The following is an 18,691-nucleotide window of genomic DNA, read 5'->3' as shown; positions in this document are numbered from 1 at the left end:
CATGAAGAAGTTGCTCTTTTTGCATAAAAGTTGCAAAAGTTGTCAATGACAACTTTGCAAGAAATGAGCACTTTTTGTAATTTTGCAAAATTTCTACCCAAACTTGCTCTACTTCCTACCAAACTTTCCAAAAAGCCTAAGATGGATCCAAAACACCCAATAAGGACCCTAAAACACTGGATTACCCTATTTGACCCTCAAAATCCAAAATGCTTTATGGAGCCAAATGAACACTTTTTGAGAAATTAGGAACAATATTACATTGTGGGACTCTTCAAACCTATTTAACCTCACTTTAGAACCAAATTGATTCTATTATTACTCTAGTGATGTGGCTAGCATGAGTACAAACCAAAGCAACAAAGAAGCCCTAGGTCTACCCTTTAGCCTACTTAGATGCTCCTACACCACCTCCATCCTTGGCTCTAAGCCTAAGAGGTTTAAGGCACAAGTGGGCTTGTATCGAGCTCCTAAATCGTCTATATGCTGGTCTTTGTTGGTTGGTAGCTCGCAACTTCATGCCTCACGAGCATGAACCCTCCATTTAATTTAATTTTTTTTGAAAGAAATGCCCATACCTTTTCCAAGAGATCTTGGAATGAAGATTTTGTAGAAGTTCAAATAAAACCATCCCCGAAAAAAAAAGAGAGCGCACAATGACATATTAACATCACTTCTTCCGCGCCAGACTCCGCTCCACACAAACGCCAGCGGCTACGAGAAGGGAAACCAAATTCGTGGCTGGATAAGTGTGCCCAGCCCACCTTGTACCACAGGCAGGTTTTCCCTAGTCACGAATATTGCATTTCTACAGATTCATTCAGAATTTTCCTGTGAGCTTTTTTCTCATCAGAATACGCTCCAACCACCATCCAACACCGTGACTTAATCCCAGAAACGGCAAAAGAGGATAGACAAGATCAGAAACTGTCAACAAGGGTTTCGAATTTCGAATTATTTTAGGATGCTTCTGGGTGGGTGTTATTGTGTAACAATTTTTTTTATGGATTGTGAAAATTTGCTGTCCCTAAGCGTTTCAAATTGTTAACGTTTTGCGATGCACTTCACCCTATACGTATGTTCACAAATCAGAGCCCCTCACTCTAGCTGCGGAGAATCATAGCGTTTCAAAGATGGAGATTATGGTACCAATATCCGATTGACGGGGCCCTACCATTTCTGGAAAGAGTTTTGTCTGCTGTCATTTTATCTTCCTCTCACTTTGCTTCTCCATACAGCATAGGTACCACGCTCGATCCATTCTTTCTCCAACTCGTATTTAACTTTACTTACCGTTTAACATGAAATTGTCGGCAGTGTAGGCTCTTAATTTGTGATCGTGAATTATTTTTGTTCTCAGATTTTTTTTTTGATGAACTCTGCAAAATGGTTACTTTAGTCAAGATATGTAGTTTGAATAGGTATTATCACATTGTATTTTCTTGACGTGCTGTGTTGATCGTCAAATTTTAATTTCTGTTGGAACTAGCTTACATTTACCATATTTAGAACTCTCATATTGTAAGTCATTATCACTTGAATGTGCTAATTCGATTGCATTGTCACCTAGGAAACACTTTTATTGTTACGAGTCACAGGAAAATTTCAGGTGCGGATTGCATTAGCATGTCATCTGATAGCCACTTGGAGCTTATAGAGTATCATCATCATCGCAATCACTTTTTCTTGTCATAGTATCATGATCTGTTAAGATTACAAGTTTAGGTACACTTAGGGCAAAGTCCAAAGTGAACATGAGGTGTGACTGTATCGGTAACATGTTTGCATGTTTTACACATGCATTCATGTAATTTTGACCCCTTTTCTTGGCGCTTACAGTGTAGGTGAGCTTAGGTAAATGATATAGGAGAGTTGCTTAAAAGCATTTGACATAAGTTTGAGTCCTCCTTTGCATCACCGATCTCTATATACTGTCTACATTAAAGGAAATTTCATTGCAATTTCATTGCATTGTTAAATTGTTAAATTTTTAAAAGTAGAAACATTTTTTTATACATCAAAGGGAAGATTTTGTACATAGCAATACATTTCAATATTATATATGAAACTCAAGTTGCATGATATCATATACACGTGTCATGTGAATAATAGGCCAGATCCTTTTCAAAATGATGAAATAGCCCTACCATGAAGAAAAAGCAACCATTGAGAAGTTTTCTAATAATAGGTGCATTCCTAATCAATACTATTACACTAGGGAGTCTCCTTTGGATTTCAACAAAGATGTATAAGCAGTTTGTAATGTGTTCTGCTATCGTGATTGATCAAATTTGAAATTACTATTGAAATTCTTATGGACATTGTGATCTGTAAAAATTACAAAAATGATTTTGTACTTAACGATACTTGAGCAAATACGTAAATGCTTACAATTTGGGCGATTGATTTAAACTAACCTTTATCAAATGCCTCGTAACTTGCAGTCCTATTCAGGATGATATGAAAAGGTCTACACTATGTACATATCTATCCAAAGTTTTCTTGTGAAACTATAATCTTGTCATTGACTATGATTTTGGGATTCCCATTAAGCTTGTACACATTCTCCATTATAGATTTGGGCACTACATTTAACATTTGGCCACTGTACTTTCTGGGAATGGGTTAGCCATACCATAAAAAAGGGCATATATGACGAGTCTTCTAATGACCACCACAAATCACCTGTAACTCCTGATTTAGAAAAACATTTAAATATCATGGCAATTCTCTCCCATAACGGATGAGAAATTGGTAGAGTTTGTAGGAGACTCGTTGACTTGCTGTCACTCCTTTATTCCACATACCAAGCATTCAACAACACAAATTTTTGTCATCTGCTTTAATCAATCCCCAACGGAACCCTTCTTGATCTTGAGATAACTTTTTATGAATTTGAATTGACCTATCAAAGAGGCATGCAATCTTGATAGGTTTTAATCCTTCAATTGTGAGATCTTGCATGGGTATTAGGTATAACCCTGTATTTATGCTAGACTGAATTGTCTATTCACAAACATTTCATTTGCTCATTGTTTGCATGCTGTACTTTTTTAGATGAGCTCTTGGTTAGTGGGATCTTGTTACCAATCTAGACAAGGCCCTTCCAATCAATTAGGTTGTATAATATTGCCCAAAATAAGGGTTTTAACCCTCCTTTTTTTCCTCTTCCCTTGTCATATTTTTCTTTCCCTTTATGTATATGGTCTGCATCATCTCTTCAATATCATTGAAGAATCCTTCCTGTGCATTGTTGTTTGTATATTTGTACATTCACCAGAGGGATTGAACTCTATCCTATTTAGGTTCAGGCTCTCTAGTTATGGTTGGAATGTTCCTGTTTGGTTACCTCTCAGTACCCAGCGTTCCTCTCATTCTTGTATTTTATTTTTTCTAAAGATGTGCATTTCAATAACACTGACCTAGAGTCGTTTAGGTATACTGAGATATAATTTTATTTCTTCAATTTTTTAAAGTTTCTATCATTTCTTTAGTTATTGTCCACAATCTTTGGTTCGATGGTGTAAAGTTAAATATCCACAATCTTTAGGTATACTGAGATATAATTTTATTTCTTCAATTTTTTAAAGTTTCTATTATTTCTTTAGTTATTGTCCACAATCTTTGGTTCGATGGTGTAAAGTTAAATATCCACTTAAGAAATCATAAGCATTATAACTTTTTTCCAATGATCTGTAGGTCGCTGCCTGATTACACATGCATTTAGCTAAGTTACCGATTTGGGTGCGGATGTGGACCCCGTACAGATTTGGGTACGAGAATCTATGATACAGGTATTTGTTTATTTTTATTTTTGGGTGCATTTGAGTATGCTTTATTTATATATAAAAAAGCATATATTAATAATATTATAAATTTATATATATACTAAGATTACAAGAAATATACAAAATTAAATCATTCAATAGTGTGATACTTAATCATTCATCAAGATAAATATTAAATGCAATCTAGCATTCAATAGTATACAGTATACACTATCACTATTTAGCATGAATATGATTCTGTTCCAATAATTATCAATTTCTGAGATTCAAATATGCATGGATAATTAAACTGGAATGATGATATGACTGATTCCTTTGGTCGTATTGGCAACCCCAAAACATCCAAATCCTCCTATCAGATACACATGGCACTTGTAGCAGCTTCTGACATGAAGTCCACACTTCAAGTTTGGTTAATATTTGACTGCTTTTGAAAAAGTTGTTGTCTTTTCAATATAATATTTGCTCGCTCTACTACAATATGCTGAACTTTGAAAGTTTTTTCATGATTTTTTAAAATTGCGTCTCTTGGTGCATCTGTATGCACCCGGTTGTGTATGGAAGCACACAGGGAGCATGAGTTCTCCTTGTGGATGTGCATCCAAATGCATCCACAGGGAGATTTCATGCTTTCTGTGCACTTCTATGCGCATCCACATCTGCTCCTACACAAGCACACCCAGTAACTTAGATATTTAGAATTACAATAAAGGAAAAAGCTCATTAAACAAGGTGGTCACTTTTCAATGTCAGCTACAAAATTGGGTGGATATCTAAAAGAAATTTTAAAGTGGTAAGAAACAGAGAAATTGAAGAAATAGGAAGGGGAAAGAAGGAATGGAGCTATACTAAGAATTTTAAATTAAAAAATTCAGTCAAGGAATAGTTAGCTTGGTTACATCTTTTGCTAATTGGTAGAAGGTTGAAGGTAGAGAAATTTTCAAGAGGAATGAAATGCTAGAAATTGTCCATTTCTACTGGATGCCGCCCTATGCATCTTGCAAGAGGTCAATAGATGACTTATTTGTCTATAACTTATTTCCTGTAAAACAGACAGTTAACAAATCATTTTTCTAGAGTTGTAGCTGCAATTAAAGTATTACTTCTGAAATGCAGAATCAGATTGACTTCTATTTATAAGCCTTTATAATATTTCTTAGTGCCAGTCACACTGAACACAATCTCAATGTATTTGTGTTTACAAGAGGGAGCCCATTTAGGTCATATAAAATAACAAAACTAAAATAGCCATATGTATAATATTTTTTTAACAGTAGTTTAACAGTATGTTAGGACTTTATATATTATTATTATTATCATTCCTATTGTTGCTTTCTCTCTTTTTAATGATTATGTTGTTCCTCTCTCTTTCTGTATTCCTTGTCCCTCCAGGCCTTTCTTTCACCTCTCTCAACCTTTTTTCCTCTCCTCGGTTTCCGCCTTGTACCTCTCCCTCCCCTCCTCCCTTCCCTCTGTTCTTTTTAAGTCTCCTCCATCTCTGCAATCTGTACACTTCTCAACTCCTTATTGCTCTTCTGCCCTGATGATGGTTCACAGAGTGCGACCCGAAATGTTGGCACAAAAAAGACACACACAATCAAAATTTAGAAATCACAGGATTAAGTTTAAACTTCATTATTGATATAAATCTCTGCATAAAAACTCCCACATAAAAACGTTAAACATCTTTTCTGGTTAACAACAAATATGATAATTGGGAGATGTAAAAGACACCTTCCAAAGGTGTAAACATTATATAATACAGGCGTGTAAACAAATCCACAAATATGCTAATATATCGTATGTTCTCATCCAGTTACAGCTTGTCCTGACTTTCTTGAGATAAACTAGCAACTTATTCAAAACTATGGAAAATGGGCAAAAAGAGCAAAGCAATGCCTTAAGAACAAAAACTATCAGGTAACTTTTTTTAATAATTAAAATAACAAAAGCACACATGAAGATATTTTTTCACTAATTTTGAATCATTATCAATAATTTTTTCTCTAAAAGAGAGACCTTAATCAATGTAAACTTCTGACAATTCATACCTTGCCCAGAAGGCGACTATAAGCAGCCAGTATGTAGAAATGTCAAACTCTTTATCTTCTGTGTGTTGCAGTCCACGCACACTCTTTTCGACTCTGAATCATTAATTGACACAAGAACCAAGTATCACCAAAAATCAGAAATATGTTGCTACCGTTATAGCAATAAGAGGCATATGTAACCTGACAATCCTAATGTTAGTACTCATCATGCTATTCAATTTTGAATCAGGGGAGGCCATACTGAGGCTATAGGGGCTTGTGTTGAAACAGGGGAGACCCCACTGGGTGTATAGGGGCCTATGTTTCCTGCATTAATCAAGAAAAGCAGTCTGTCTTGTGTTGAAGGGGCTATAATTACCAGCCTACCTCCTCAGTCTTCTACTTTTGCAATTGTTTTCAAAGACTAGTTTAAAGTGCATTGATCACAAAATGTGTACTTTGATTAAACAGAAAAAAATATTTCACATTGTCGCTTGATGGATCTTAATTTTTGTACGCATGATTATGCTTCTAGTTTGCTCTCTTGCATGTTTGCACTAGTGCTCTGTCCTTTTATAAAGTGCAACTGAAATATTTCATATTGTTGCTTGATGAATCTGGTCTTTTTTGTATGCATGATCATGCTTCTAATTCGCTCGCTTACATGTGTGCACTAGTGCTGTGCCCTTTTTTGAAGTGTCTTTTAGTTACGTGGCCACATAGTGCATTCAGTTGATAATTTTCTTGATGCAATGCACGAGAATTTATTCCAAAGATTTCTAGATAAGGGTCAAGAACACACAAATACCTTAACATCTGGAGTAACTTTCAAAATTCAAGTCGCAAGCTTTAATTTGCATGCTGTTTATTTGTCCGCCTATACAAAAAAACTAAGTTACCAGATTCTGTCCAGTAACCCTCAAAGTCTGGTTCAATTCTGTACAAAGTTTGGTCCTTGTCAAATTCTCTCTAAATTCTCTTGCAGAAGTACAAATTTGCCTCAAATTCTCTTGCAGAGGTACGAATTTGCCTCAAATTCTGTCAGAGGAACCCGAGCAGAATTTGCAGCGAATTTTGAAGAATTTTCTGTCTAGACCTGGGCTGAATTTGGTCTCGGAACATTTTTTTTAAGACATTTTGAAGTGTTTTTTTGACCTCTCGACCCTAATGTAACCACTAAAAAGACCAAAAAAGATGTTTATATGTCATTTATGCATTTGTGTATGAAAATGAAAACTTGCTGCTTATAAAGGAAATCCAGATTGACAATAGGTTTAATCTAAATTGATGATTATAGAGGAATGGCTATAAAAAGATATGGTATCTTTGAATCCGCAACTTAAAATTAATATCTCACCTTTTGATTTAGCCTAGTTAGAAATGCTCTAACCTATACAAATTAAAAGTTCAGTTAACTGCACTTATCTTTTGACAATTCCTTTCATTCTCAAACTGTCCCCATGATATGGAAATATGTTCCATGCATGTGACCAAGCAAGTGTATCAAGTTGTATGTATTACTAAATGATGCAATTAATGTTCTATTGAACTGAAACATAGATTTGGTGGTGTATTTTGCGTATGGAGTTATTTTTTGTTGCATATATATATACACATATACATATTTTTAAAAAACATATGTTTTTGTATGGATGAACCCAAAACGAATCTGAACTTAAGCCCAAAAAAATTTAGACAAATTTCTAACTCCAATCTCGAATCCGCATCCATACCAAAATCCAAACTTGGAACTTAGCAAAAAAAACTGTAGTCACAGTTTTGAATGATTGGATTGTTGCATCAAATTTATGAACCTCATTATTTCAGAGTGCATATTTATACCGATGAGAGTGCATTGCTTGTTAACATTCTGCCTATGTAGGCAATGGGCACTTTTCAATGCATTTGTTTCTAGCCTCCTTAATTTAATTTATCTCATGAAATGCTAGCTTTTATTCCTTGCAACTAAGATATTTCAGAAGCTTAACAATGAAGATGTTTCGAGGACATCCAGCCCTGTGCCCAAAACACTTAGAATTATTTCTCAGCTCAGTTTAAATTTGTCAGTTCAATTGATGACATGAATATCATATCATGATTATGAGATAGATTTTTTGTTTTTGCACTTTGTCCATATTTCCTTACATCGGCTTTTTGAGCAATCTGACACAATTTGTATGGAACCTTCAGAAAAATCTTACGCTAGTCTTTCAATAGTGGCCAATATCTATTTGGAGCTAAGGATATTTGGTGAGAGTGTTTTGTACGCTCCTTCATTTGAAATCCACTATCTTCTTTTAGTTGACAGAATCAGTAGCGCAGAGGTGGATTGTTCAATGGCTACATTTCACAAAGAGTTATGTGATTGAAGCTCACAAAGAGTTGTGTAGGGAAGCTTTGACAAGGAGCTCTTCCTGGACGCTGACTTTTGTGGTGGTGCTGCTGTTGTTCATGATATCCTTGAATATTTCTGTAGCAGCTCACGTGCCACAAACTTTCAGTAAAAGCCAGGGATAAAAGAACAAGAATACAAAAAAATCATCAGATTAACGGGAATAAAATATAAAAACTTTACCACATTCTGCTGCGGAATATTAGCATTAAATCAAACAAAGAAAAAAATGGCGATTGTGTTTTACTGTTCTCGCCCTCCATTATAGTTCTTGGTTTATGGCTGCAAATAATAATCCAGCGAAATTGTATTCTACGTTTGACGATCTGCAATCTAGTGGGAATGCAATCTGCAATTGCAGTGACAGAGACAATGCTCTCTCTTGCTTTGGAAATTGCAATCATTAGCTGCCATTTTATGGAGGTCAATGACAGCCCTGCCAAATGTTGACTTGTTATGTGCAGGGAAAAATATTGTTTTGAATCTTTTGATCACTGGTCAATTTCAGCCCCTCGATATAGGTCAATCTTCACAATGCAAATTAGCAGGAGCAAACGAGGGTTCTTGATTGAAATCACTAATTTATTTCAGCCCTTCTATTTTATTGTCCAAAATTTTGTTGATTTCGAGATAAGACTAGTTTGTAATTTGTGGTCAATATTACGAATTGTGAGAATATTATATCTTTAGAAATAGATAAATTTAACTATTACCAGGCTACAAATTTTATCACTCAATAGTCACTGCTCTCTACTTTGTCCAGAACATGGTCCGATCCAGTAGTGGTATAATTATGCCAGTGCAGTCTGTTTTTCCTCGTCGGGTATTGAAGATTTTTTGTCTCTCTACAAATGAATGATATTTTTTTCGGAACATTAGAAACAGGTTATCTAGAATGATATTGTGCCTTCATTAGGGATTTGTTGCCACATCTTCCAAAACATTAGAAACAGGTTATCTAGATTTCTTAGATGTTTTGAAGTATCTTAAGCGCAGAATAGAATGTTTAGATAGTTTGTAATATCTTGGGGGCAGAATGTGAATGTAGTGCTGTGCAATGTTCTTGATATTATCTAATATTATTTTGAATCTCTTTAATTGTCCTATTTTTCTTTAAATATGATGTCCTAATCATTCATTTTGGAAAACTTCTTGCTTAAATTGTTGGTCAAGACTCAAAAACTTTGCAAAAGTTGTTTAAATTAGAAATAAAATATAAATTCAGGAATGGACTCATGGTAGAATAATATTAGGAATTTAGGACAAAACGAATTTCAAGCCAATGTATAAGGAACTGGAACTACAACAATAGAAAATAGATTAAGTAATTTATTAGAATGTAATATTTTAAATTGTAATTGAAATAGTAAGATGGCATGTAATATATATAAAAAGTAATTGTACTTTAAAAAAATGTTTAATTGTACATTTTCTTTCTACAATAAAGTATAGAATGAATTACTCAAAATATAAGTGTAAAATTTCTTGCTGAAATTGTCATTACATAAAATTTATGTCCGTGTTCAGATTTATTGGATTTTACTGATAGAATATTCTCTTAATGTATATTATTTTTATGCGATGGCTCCACTCAAAATGCTCCAAAATTAGACTGATTTCTGTTTAGATCCAGTCATGAGATTAAATTTATCCCATTACATTGTTGGGTAACATCAAAATTTGTCCTTATCCAATTCTTACAGGAGGGAAAAAACATGGCAGGATATGAACCGATATCCTGGTTTGGAGATGTCCTTAAATTGGTGGAGATGGAAAAAGAGAAATTTGATAGATTCAAAACCAAAGGTAATCTTCTTTGTTATAAGAAGTATTTGAGATACTATATTGATTCCACTTTTCTCAGTTGTATTATATTACTTAACTTTTTCGTTTTACAAAGTATTTGAGATATTATAGTAATTCTGCTTCTCATTTTATTATATTACTAATATAAAAAATATCACATCAGGAATTTGTTGTTCAAAGGAGTTGGGAAGATCTATTGGGTATTATGGTTCTCTTTTTACAAGATTCTTAGGTGCGTGTCATTCGATCCACACAATTAACAATTTTGTTCTGCAATTTTTTCTATATTTCAGAAATAGATGACATGGCAAATAACTATTTAGGAAGGAAATATAATTGATGATGAGGTTACGATAGAGACATGATTGGTGCTTGAATTGATAGTTTTTTTCATGTTGATTAGCGAATGGTATATTTTTACGTGAGATATCATCTTCTTGAGTTTTTGGTATTCTATTGCTTAACTCTTCACCTTTCATAGATGCTTCGTTGCCAAAGTGCCATATCTTTTTATTTTTCCATATCTTTTTATTTTTAGACACGTATGGAGCTAAAACTACAAATAAATCTTTACTATATTTATGAACAATTTATTATTGGCAGTCGCATGTTCTTGTATATATGCAATGGTTAGCCAATAGAAATGTTGATTTTAACATAGTACCAATTCTCCATGGCATTTCTTCAATTTGTTTTGAGCAATGATTGTAGTATATTTCTATTGATCTTTGCTGGGCAAATTTATTGTACAACTAGGGCAGCAGATTCTCGAAAGGGAAGCACAGGACTTTGGAGGAGGCAGGGCCGGAGGTAGAGAGAGGAGTAGGAGTCCTCCACTAAGGCAGGTTGGATAGACCTCCTAGCCATATAGGAGATGATATCAGAGAGTTGATACGACTCAGACCACCACTCTTGACTGGTTCCACAGAGGGGACAGTAGCAAAGGCCTGGTTACAGAGTCTTTAGCGGTGCTTTGGATTACATCCTTATGGGAGTAATCTGAAGTCACGTCTTGCAGTTCATCAGCTGAGAGGAGATGCCTCCAATTGATGGCATTAGGAGGAGACTACAGGAGGAGTGAGGATAGAGACCTTTGCATGAGAGTCATTCTTAGAGAGATTCAGAGAGGTACCTGTCTGAGCACTTCAGACAGAAGCAGATTGAGGAGTTTCATTCTTTATATCAGAGGGGTCTCACAGTAGCCCAGTATGAGAGCAGATTTCTCGAGCTCTTTCCATATGTTGAGTACATGAAGGACGAGAAACTGTGAGTGCATCGATTCATCATGAGCCTGAATTTCTCACTCCAGGGTCCAGTTCGTTTGGCTTTCCTACTACTTTCAGACAGGTGGTTGAGGTAGCACTTGTTGCGGAGGATACTCGAGGTAGACAAGAGTCACGGGATCGGTCTCAAAATCAAAACTTTACCAACAGAAACCCCCTTGGAAAGGGAATCAGAACTACACAACAGGGTCTTCTAAGGGCCAACAGTTTCAGCAGCAGAAACCTCAGCAGCAGCAACAACAGAAACCCTCACAGGGTTATCAGGGCTCCAAGCCCAAGCAGTGGCATTCATAGAGTCCCAAGCAGGATCAGAAAGTACAGGCCCCACAGTCACAGTCAGTGAAGACTTAGCAGTCTTCTAGGGGTGGTTTCAGTGGATCTAGCAAGTCAGGAGGCCCACAGTAGTTTGGATCACAGGGTGCACGATCTTACACATGAGGATCATGCTACACTTGTGGTGGCATGGGTCATATAGCTAGAGAGTGTCCACAGGGGCAGTCATCTGGTGGTCAGAGGGGCATTTTCAGAGCCGACGATTGGTGACGTGGGTAGATCCCATAGAGTTTTTGCAGCAGTTGACAACCGCTAGGTTGAGCATCAAGCTACAGTTATCGAGGCTACAGGTATTGTACAGGGAAACATGGTTACTGTTTTATTTGATTTCGGAGCTACTGACTCATTTATATCTCCTTATGTTGTGGAGTGTTGCGGGCTAGTGGCAGTCAGACAGGATGTCAGTTGGGAGGTAGAGTTAGCTTTAGGAGCCAAAGTGTCAGTTAGTTCCATGGTGCATAATTGCTCGATTCAGATTGGAGACATGTCCACGATGTCTGATCTACGCATTACCCCTCTAGGTTCTTATGATGTTGTTCTTGGCATGGATTGGCTTTATGCCCACAGTGCCAAGATGGATTGTTGACAGAAGAGGGTGTAATGTGTGGATGAGGATGGTATCTCTAGAGTGATCCTTGGGGCTAAGAGACCCATATTCCTTCATATGATTTTCGCTATGCAACTTAGACGGTGCATGCGAAAGAGATGTTAGTTGTTTGCTATCACCATCAGTGACCGGGAGGAAGATTCAGAGGGGGAGCCATCCCTCAATGATTTTCCAATATTGCAGGAGTTTGCAAATGTTTTTCCTTCAGAGCTCCCTGGTAGACCACCTAGAGTAGTGGATTTTCATATTGATCTTGTGCTAGGAGCAGAGCCAATATCAAGAGCATCGTACAATATGACTACTCATGAGCCTAGTGAACTAAAGATTTAGTTGGAGGAACTCTTAGAGAAGGGGCATATTCGACCTAGTGTGTCACCTTGGGGTGCACTAGTGATCTTCGTTAAGAAGAAGGACGGATCACTTAGGTTGTGTATTGATTATTGGCAATTGAACAAAGTAACCATCAAGAACCGATATCCCCTTCTTAGGATTGATGATCTCTTCGATCAGTTGCAGGGTGCCCGAGTATTTTCAAAGATTGATCTTAAGTCAGGTTATCATTAGTTGAGAATTGTGGATAGTGATATCCCTAAGACTGCATTCCGTACTAGGTATGGTCACTACAAGTTCACCGTGGTACCATTTGGCCTCACGAATGCCCCAGCTGTATTCATGAGCTTTATGAATGGAGTATTTTGTACCTTTTTGGATAAGTTTGTAGTTGTTTTCCTAGATGACATCCTAATATATTCTCGTGATGAGAAGGAGCACGAAGAGCACCTGAGACAGGTATTGCATAAGTTGAGGGAGAATCAGTTGTTTGGTAGCTTGTCGAAGTGTGCATTCTTTAGACCTGAGATACATTATTTGAGTCATGTCATATCAGGCGATGGGGTCTCAGTAGACCCATCGAAGATTAGGGCCATCATGGATTGGCCAGCACCCACCAGTGTCACTGAGGTTAGGAGCTTTATGGGACTAGCAGGCTATTATCGACGCTTCATTGCAGGATTCTCTAGATTGGCACACCCAATCACATCTCTTCAGAAGAAGGGAAAAAAGTATGAGTGGACAGAGAAGTGTGAGAGAGCTTTTCAAGAGCTCAAGAGAGCCCTCACGAGTGCATTGATTCTTGCAGTACCAGACCCATCTGCGGATTTCGTGGTGTGCACCGATGCATCTTTGGATGGTATAGGGGTAGTTCTTATGTAGGATGACTGACCTATTTCCTTTGAGTCTAGGAAGTTGAAGACTCATGAACTCAATTACCCTGCGCACGACCTAGAGCTTGCAGCAGTGGTTCATGCTTTAGTGAGGTGGCGACACTTCCTTCTAGGTCATAGATTTGAGCTTCATTCTGACCACCAGAGCTTGTAGTACATATTTACACAGCCAAACTTTAATGCTAGCCAAAGAAGGTGGATGGAGTTCTTTTGTGAGTATGATTTAGATGTTCATTACATCAAGGGAAAGGAGAATGTAGTTGTAGATGCCTTAAGTAGAAGGCGCCATGAGCTTTCATCTATGACTACTAGCACCGATTTGAGAGAGCGGATTCTACAACACTTGCCAGCAGATGAGCTTTATGCAGAGGTTAGTCAAGTGGTGCATGCTCAGAGACCCTTGGAAGGGAAGTATTCAGAGTATTCTTTGGAGTCTGATGGACTCTTGCGTCATAGAGGACGTATGTATGTACCTTCCATTGGGGGTTTGCGCGAGCTCATTATACTTGAGGCTCATAGAGCACCTTATGCAGCGCACCCCAGTGTTAAGAAGTTACATGCAAATTTGAGACAGTTGTATCATTGGCCACGCATGAGAGTGCAGATTGCTAACATAGTTGCGAGATGCCTCGAGCGTCAGAGGCTGAAGGCAGAGCATCGTCATCTCGGTGGGCTCCATCAGCCTCATGAGATTGCAGAGTGGAAGTGGAATGCTATATCTATGGATTTTATTGTTGGTCTTCCTTTGTCGTCTCATTGCCATGATGCCATTTTGGTGACAGTTGACACGTTGACCAAGGTTGCCCATTTCTCTCCCGTGCGTACTACATACACAGCACGGAACATAGCTCAGGTGTTTTTGCGGAATATTGTCAGACTCCATGGCGTTCCCCGTAAGATCATCTATGATAGGGACTCATTGTTCCCTTCATCTTTTTGGAGAGAGTTGCAGGCAGCATTGGGCACTAAGCTCAATTTCAGTACAACGTACCATCCTCAGACTGACAGTTAGACCGAGCGAGTGAATCAGGTTTTGGAAGACATGTTACGTATGTACGTGATGGACCATTAGGTCAAGTGGGAGGAATACCTACATCTTGTCGAGTTTGCCTATAACAATGGGCACTATTCCTCCATAGGTATGTCGCCTTATGGGGTCTTGTATGGAAAACATTGTAGGACGCCCTTGAGTTGGGACAGGATTGAGGATCGAGTATCTATTGGTTTTCAGTTAGTTAAGGAGATGGAGCAGTAGGTGACCCTGATTAGATAGCGCCTGAGAGAGACACAAGATCGGCAAAAAAAGTATGCTGATGCAAAGAAGATAGATTGAGAGTATCAAGTTGGAGATAGAGTGTTCTTGAGGGTGCGGCCGCACAAGAGTTCGATTCGATTTAGAAAGGGCTCTAAGTTGGCACTCCGGTTCATTGGACCTTTTGAGATCCTAGAGAGGATAGGACCAGTTGCCTACTGTTTAGCCTTGCCACCTAGCCTGTCACACGTCCACGATGTGTTTCACATTTCAGTACTTATAGGATACATTTATGACGAGTCTCATATTATAGATTGGGATGCTTTGCAGGTGGAGTCGAATGGCCAGTTAGCGTTGGAGCCTATCCGTATTATTGCCCGATGGACCCTAGCACTTCGAGGTCGAGCGCTGGACCAGGTTAGGGTCTAGTGAGATTGCTATGATGAGGTTACGACTTTATGGGAGGATGCAACACATATGCGATCTCAGTACCCATATCTTTTTGATGAATTCCAAGAGGAAGTTCATGCCTAGTGGGGGAGGATGTGAGGCCTCACCCTGACCCATCGTAGCATAGTTGATACATTATCATTTTGATACTCATGACTCAATATGTCGGGACATTTGATGCACTGAACATTATTATGCTATTTTATGATGTGTGATGCTTTACTTTCAGATATTTTATTTCGTCATTTAATGCTTTATGAATATGTATAATGATGATGTAAATGAATGCAGAACTAACACTTTGATTATGCAATTTTTTTTTTAATGGTCAAAATATGAGTAGAATAAGAGAAGCAATTGATTATTAGAAAAATGGATGTTTTTAATTTACATGATTTTACTAATACGTAATTTATATATATGCATGTCATTTTTTGAGCTACTGATGTGTGCAATGAGTATGCAAGATAGTTAGCCGAGAAATCTAATAAAAGGACGAAATTGAACCCTTTGCTAATTTGTGCTATTTTTGCATTGTCTTTCCTTGAAGGTTGTTATTGGGTCTTACTATTCTCCTAACTTTTGTTTGGTTTTTATTAAGTCTTTAAGGCATAAAAACATTAAATTTAAGTACCATAGGGGTAAAAGTATGGGTTGGGAGTACTTTCCACCCCCTTAGCCTCTTTGGTTGATTTTTAGGGTCACTCAAAAACCCTACTTTTGGTTGATTGCGAAAATTGATTTGTCTTTTTTATGATTTGGTGACTCAAACTCCACCTTGGGGTTACCTAAAGTCTAGTTGTGTTAGGATCATATTTAGATGCATTTTGGAGAAGTTTTGGGGTTGTTACCAAATCTCTAGTTTTAAAGAGAAGTTTCAAGATTGAAAGAAAGGAAGGAAAAACTCTTCTCAACTTGTCATTTTACCATAGCTTTTGTGAAGGTAGGGTTCTTTACTCTTTTGATCATGTTTTTCATATTGTTCATGCTTTGATTCATGCATTAGGCATTGTGTTGTTTCTTTGTTTTGCTTGTATGTGTGTTGAGGTTGTTTGGGAGGGATCTTAACTTGTTCTTGGATGTCATTCTTATGCTCTGCTTTGAAATTTTTGAGAGGATTTCATGGGGATTGTTTTGGCATTACTCACATGTACGGGGGAAGGGCCTTAGTTGGACCTCAATTGTGTAGTCTCTTCTCATGGTGAGAAGAGGGAAAGAGGGTAGGGTGTTATGGGCCCCTACTTGTCATCACATACCATGTGTTGAAAATTGGAATTCTTGAAGAAGGGAAAGAATGAAAATCTTTGTTGTATTGGCCTCGAAAGGGCATTTGTTGAAGAACGAAAGCTCTTGAGTTTTAGCTCCGAAAGGGCTATGTTATGGTATGGTGATTGACGTTTTCTATAGAGAAAATTCACCTTCCCTCCTAGTCTGGTTCAATGTTGAATCTATTGTGCAAAACCGGGTTGGGGATGCATGCTTGAATTGTTCATCATATTATGTTGTTTTACTTCCGAGTCAGTTCTTGTCTTTTCCATGTTTTCCCTTGATGCATTAAAGATATTGAAAAGGATCCTGTGTTAAGGACCTAGAAGAGAATTCAAATTGTATTGTAATATTATGTAAAAATGTATTTTTAACTCTTGTTGAAGTGGCAAGGATGTCGGGTTTTTTTATTGGTTCTTTCCCGACGGAGCCTTGAACCAGGTTGATTAATAGAAGAGAAAAGATTTGGTAATATTCTTGCATTGTATCTTATGCTATTTTAGTTCATGGATATGTGTAATGAGGAATGAATAATGTGGTGATGTTTTCAATTATTCAATTTTCAAGTTTTAATTATGTTAAGAAAGAAATTGGTTATATTGAATTTTCAATCCAATTCGTATGTATTGGGAGATGCAATAAATCTCTCATTGTTGATAAAACAAATTAATCACTTTCCTTGTTAAACTAGTAATTGGTAAGACCAAAATTTGGAAGAAAATATACCACCCTTGTTATAAAATTAGTTGCAACAAAGATTGACACTTAGAGAAAAAAAAAAGAGGCTTGAAAAAGAAACAAAAATATATACACCTCCTTGTATTGAAATGTATGATACAAAAAAAAAAATAGTTTGCAAATCAAATACAAAAAAAAATCAACACTTCAAAAAATAATGGCTTAAAAAAAGAAAATGTCCTAGGAGCAAACTAAGCCCTGTGAATTTTGTATGGGCAAGTGAATTATGCTTCAAATGGTAACAGAGAATATTTTTTGTAAAATTCCTTCTTTTAAGCCTTTAATTTAAAAAAAAAAGAGATTTTAATTATATGTTTCTAAGATACCCAACTCACCTACTTTACTTTTATACTTAACTACCTCTAAGCTATCCTCGCCCAACTGCCATTTCACTGTTACCACCTTCTTGTCGTAATAGGCGCAGACATAATGGAGTAAGGGTGAAGTTAGAGGATGGGTCAATATTTATTTTGCAGGTTTGTGGCCATTGGCAGTACGCCATGCGAGGGAGGGGAGAGGGAAGGGAGTATTAACACCTGTTTTGTAGGTGGGTAGATAGCCTTTTATAAAAGAACAAGAGAATATTATATAACTCACAGCGCCTTGTGCGTACCTTATACCCTCCTTTCTTGGCGATGTTAAACCTTTGTGGGTTGGTTTTGTACAGCCGACCCTCCTGCAGCCTGACATGTCAGTCGTATGGCAAATGGCATTAAGGGAAGCAAGCCTATCAGGCACTGGCTACGGTGCAACATATTTGCATTGTAGAAAACCGTGTCGACTCCTGCCCGACTGACATGCCCTTCCATTCATGCACTGTCTGACAGTACGCTGTCATTTTCAGACAACAGTTAAATTTTGTTTATGGACTTTAACTTTTATTTTTATATTCATCCCATGTGTTTTAATAATTCAATTTTTATTATTATATTTTTATAATAAAATAATATTTGGATATATGTATTTAATTTCATATTAAAAAAATTAAAAATAATTTTATATTTAAAAAATGATTGAATAAATATATTTTTATTTGAATACAATGTTTTATTATATGGTACAAAATATAAAAAGAATATTAAGTAGTACAAATACTTTTAATAATTAACTATTGTTTTAGTTTTAATAAATAATAAAAGAATGTCCACATACTAATATTAATTTTTTTAAAAATAAATATCATATTTATAAATTTAATTCAATTTTAAAATTAACTATATTTAAATAAAATTTAAATTTTAAAAAGATATAAAATTTGAAATATAAGTAAAAATTATATTTAAAATTAAAAATAATAATAATGAAACATTCAAAATAAGATCTCTAATTTAATGATTTAAATGTATTGAAGTAATTATATTTTGATATTATAATGTATTACATTTTTAGTGAAAATGAAAATTTGAAGAAATGATCTCTAATTCTTTAAAATTATTTATAAAATGTTTCTAGTACATAATATTATACAATAAATTCAAGTAAGTTAAGAACTTAAATTAGGAAAATATGTTTTTCTAGTAATT

General features: G+C 36.3%; 1 protein-coding gene across 4 annotated transcripts in view; it reads left to right on the top strand.

The window, feature by feature from the left end:
- Positions 1-574: 574 nt before the first annotated feature.
- The window catches only part of LOC149563249 (uncharacterized), a 53,527-nt gene continuing 35,410 nt past the window's right edge, over positions 575-18,691 (top strand). The window contains exons 1-5 of one of the 4 annotated variants that reach the window (XM_089826608.1): positions 575-974; positions 1,093-1,243; positions 3,700-3,794; positions 9,914-10,016; positions 10,180-10,248. In XM_089826608.1, coding sequence (XP_089682734.1) covers positions 3,786-3,794; positions 9,914-10,016; positions 10,180-10,248 — 181 coding nt within the window. In that variant the 5' untranslated portion in view covers positions 575-974; positions 1,093-1,243; positions 3,700-3,785. Of the gene's footprint in view, positions 975-1,092; positions 1,244-3,699; positions 3,795-9,913; positions 10,249-10,780; positions 11,923-15,044; positions 15,397-18,691 lie in introns of those variants that run through there. The other 3 variants (XR_016364045.1, XM_089826610.1, XM_089826609.1) reach the window with 3 other exon arrangements.

Source organism: Cupressus sempervirens, chromosome 4 (genome assembly GCF_028749045.1).
Source record: "Cupressus sempervirens isolate cs-2001-9-10 chromosome 4, ASM2874904v1, whole genome shotgun sequence".
NCBI lineage: Eukaryota > Viridiplantae > Streptophyta > Pinopsida > Cupressales > Cupressaceae > Cupressus > Cupressus sempervirens.
Note: the sequence above shows the minus strand (reverse complement) of the source record. Positions and strands in the feature narration are given on the sequence as shown.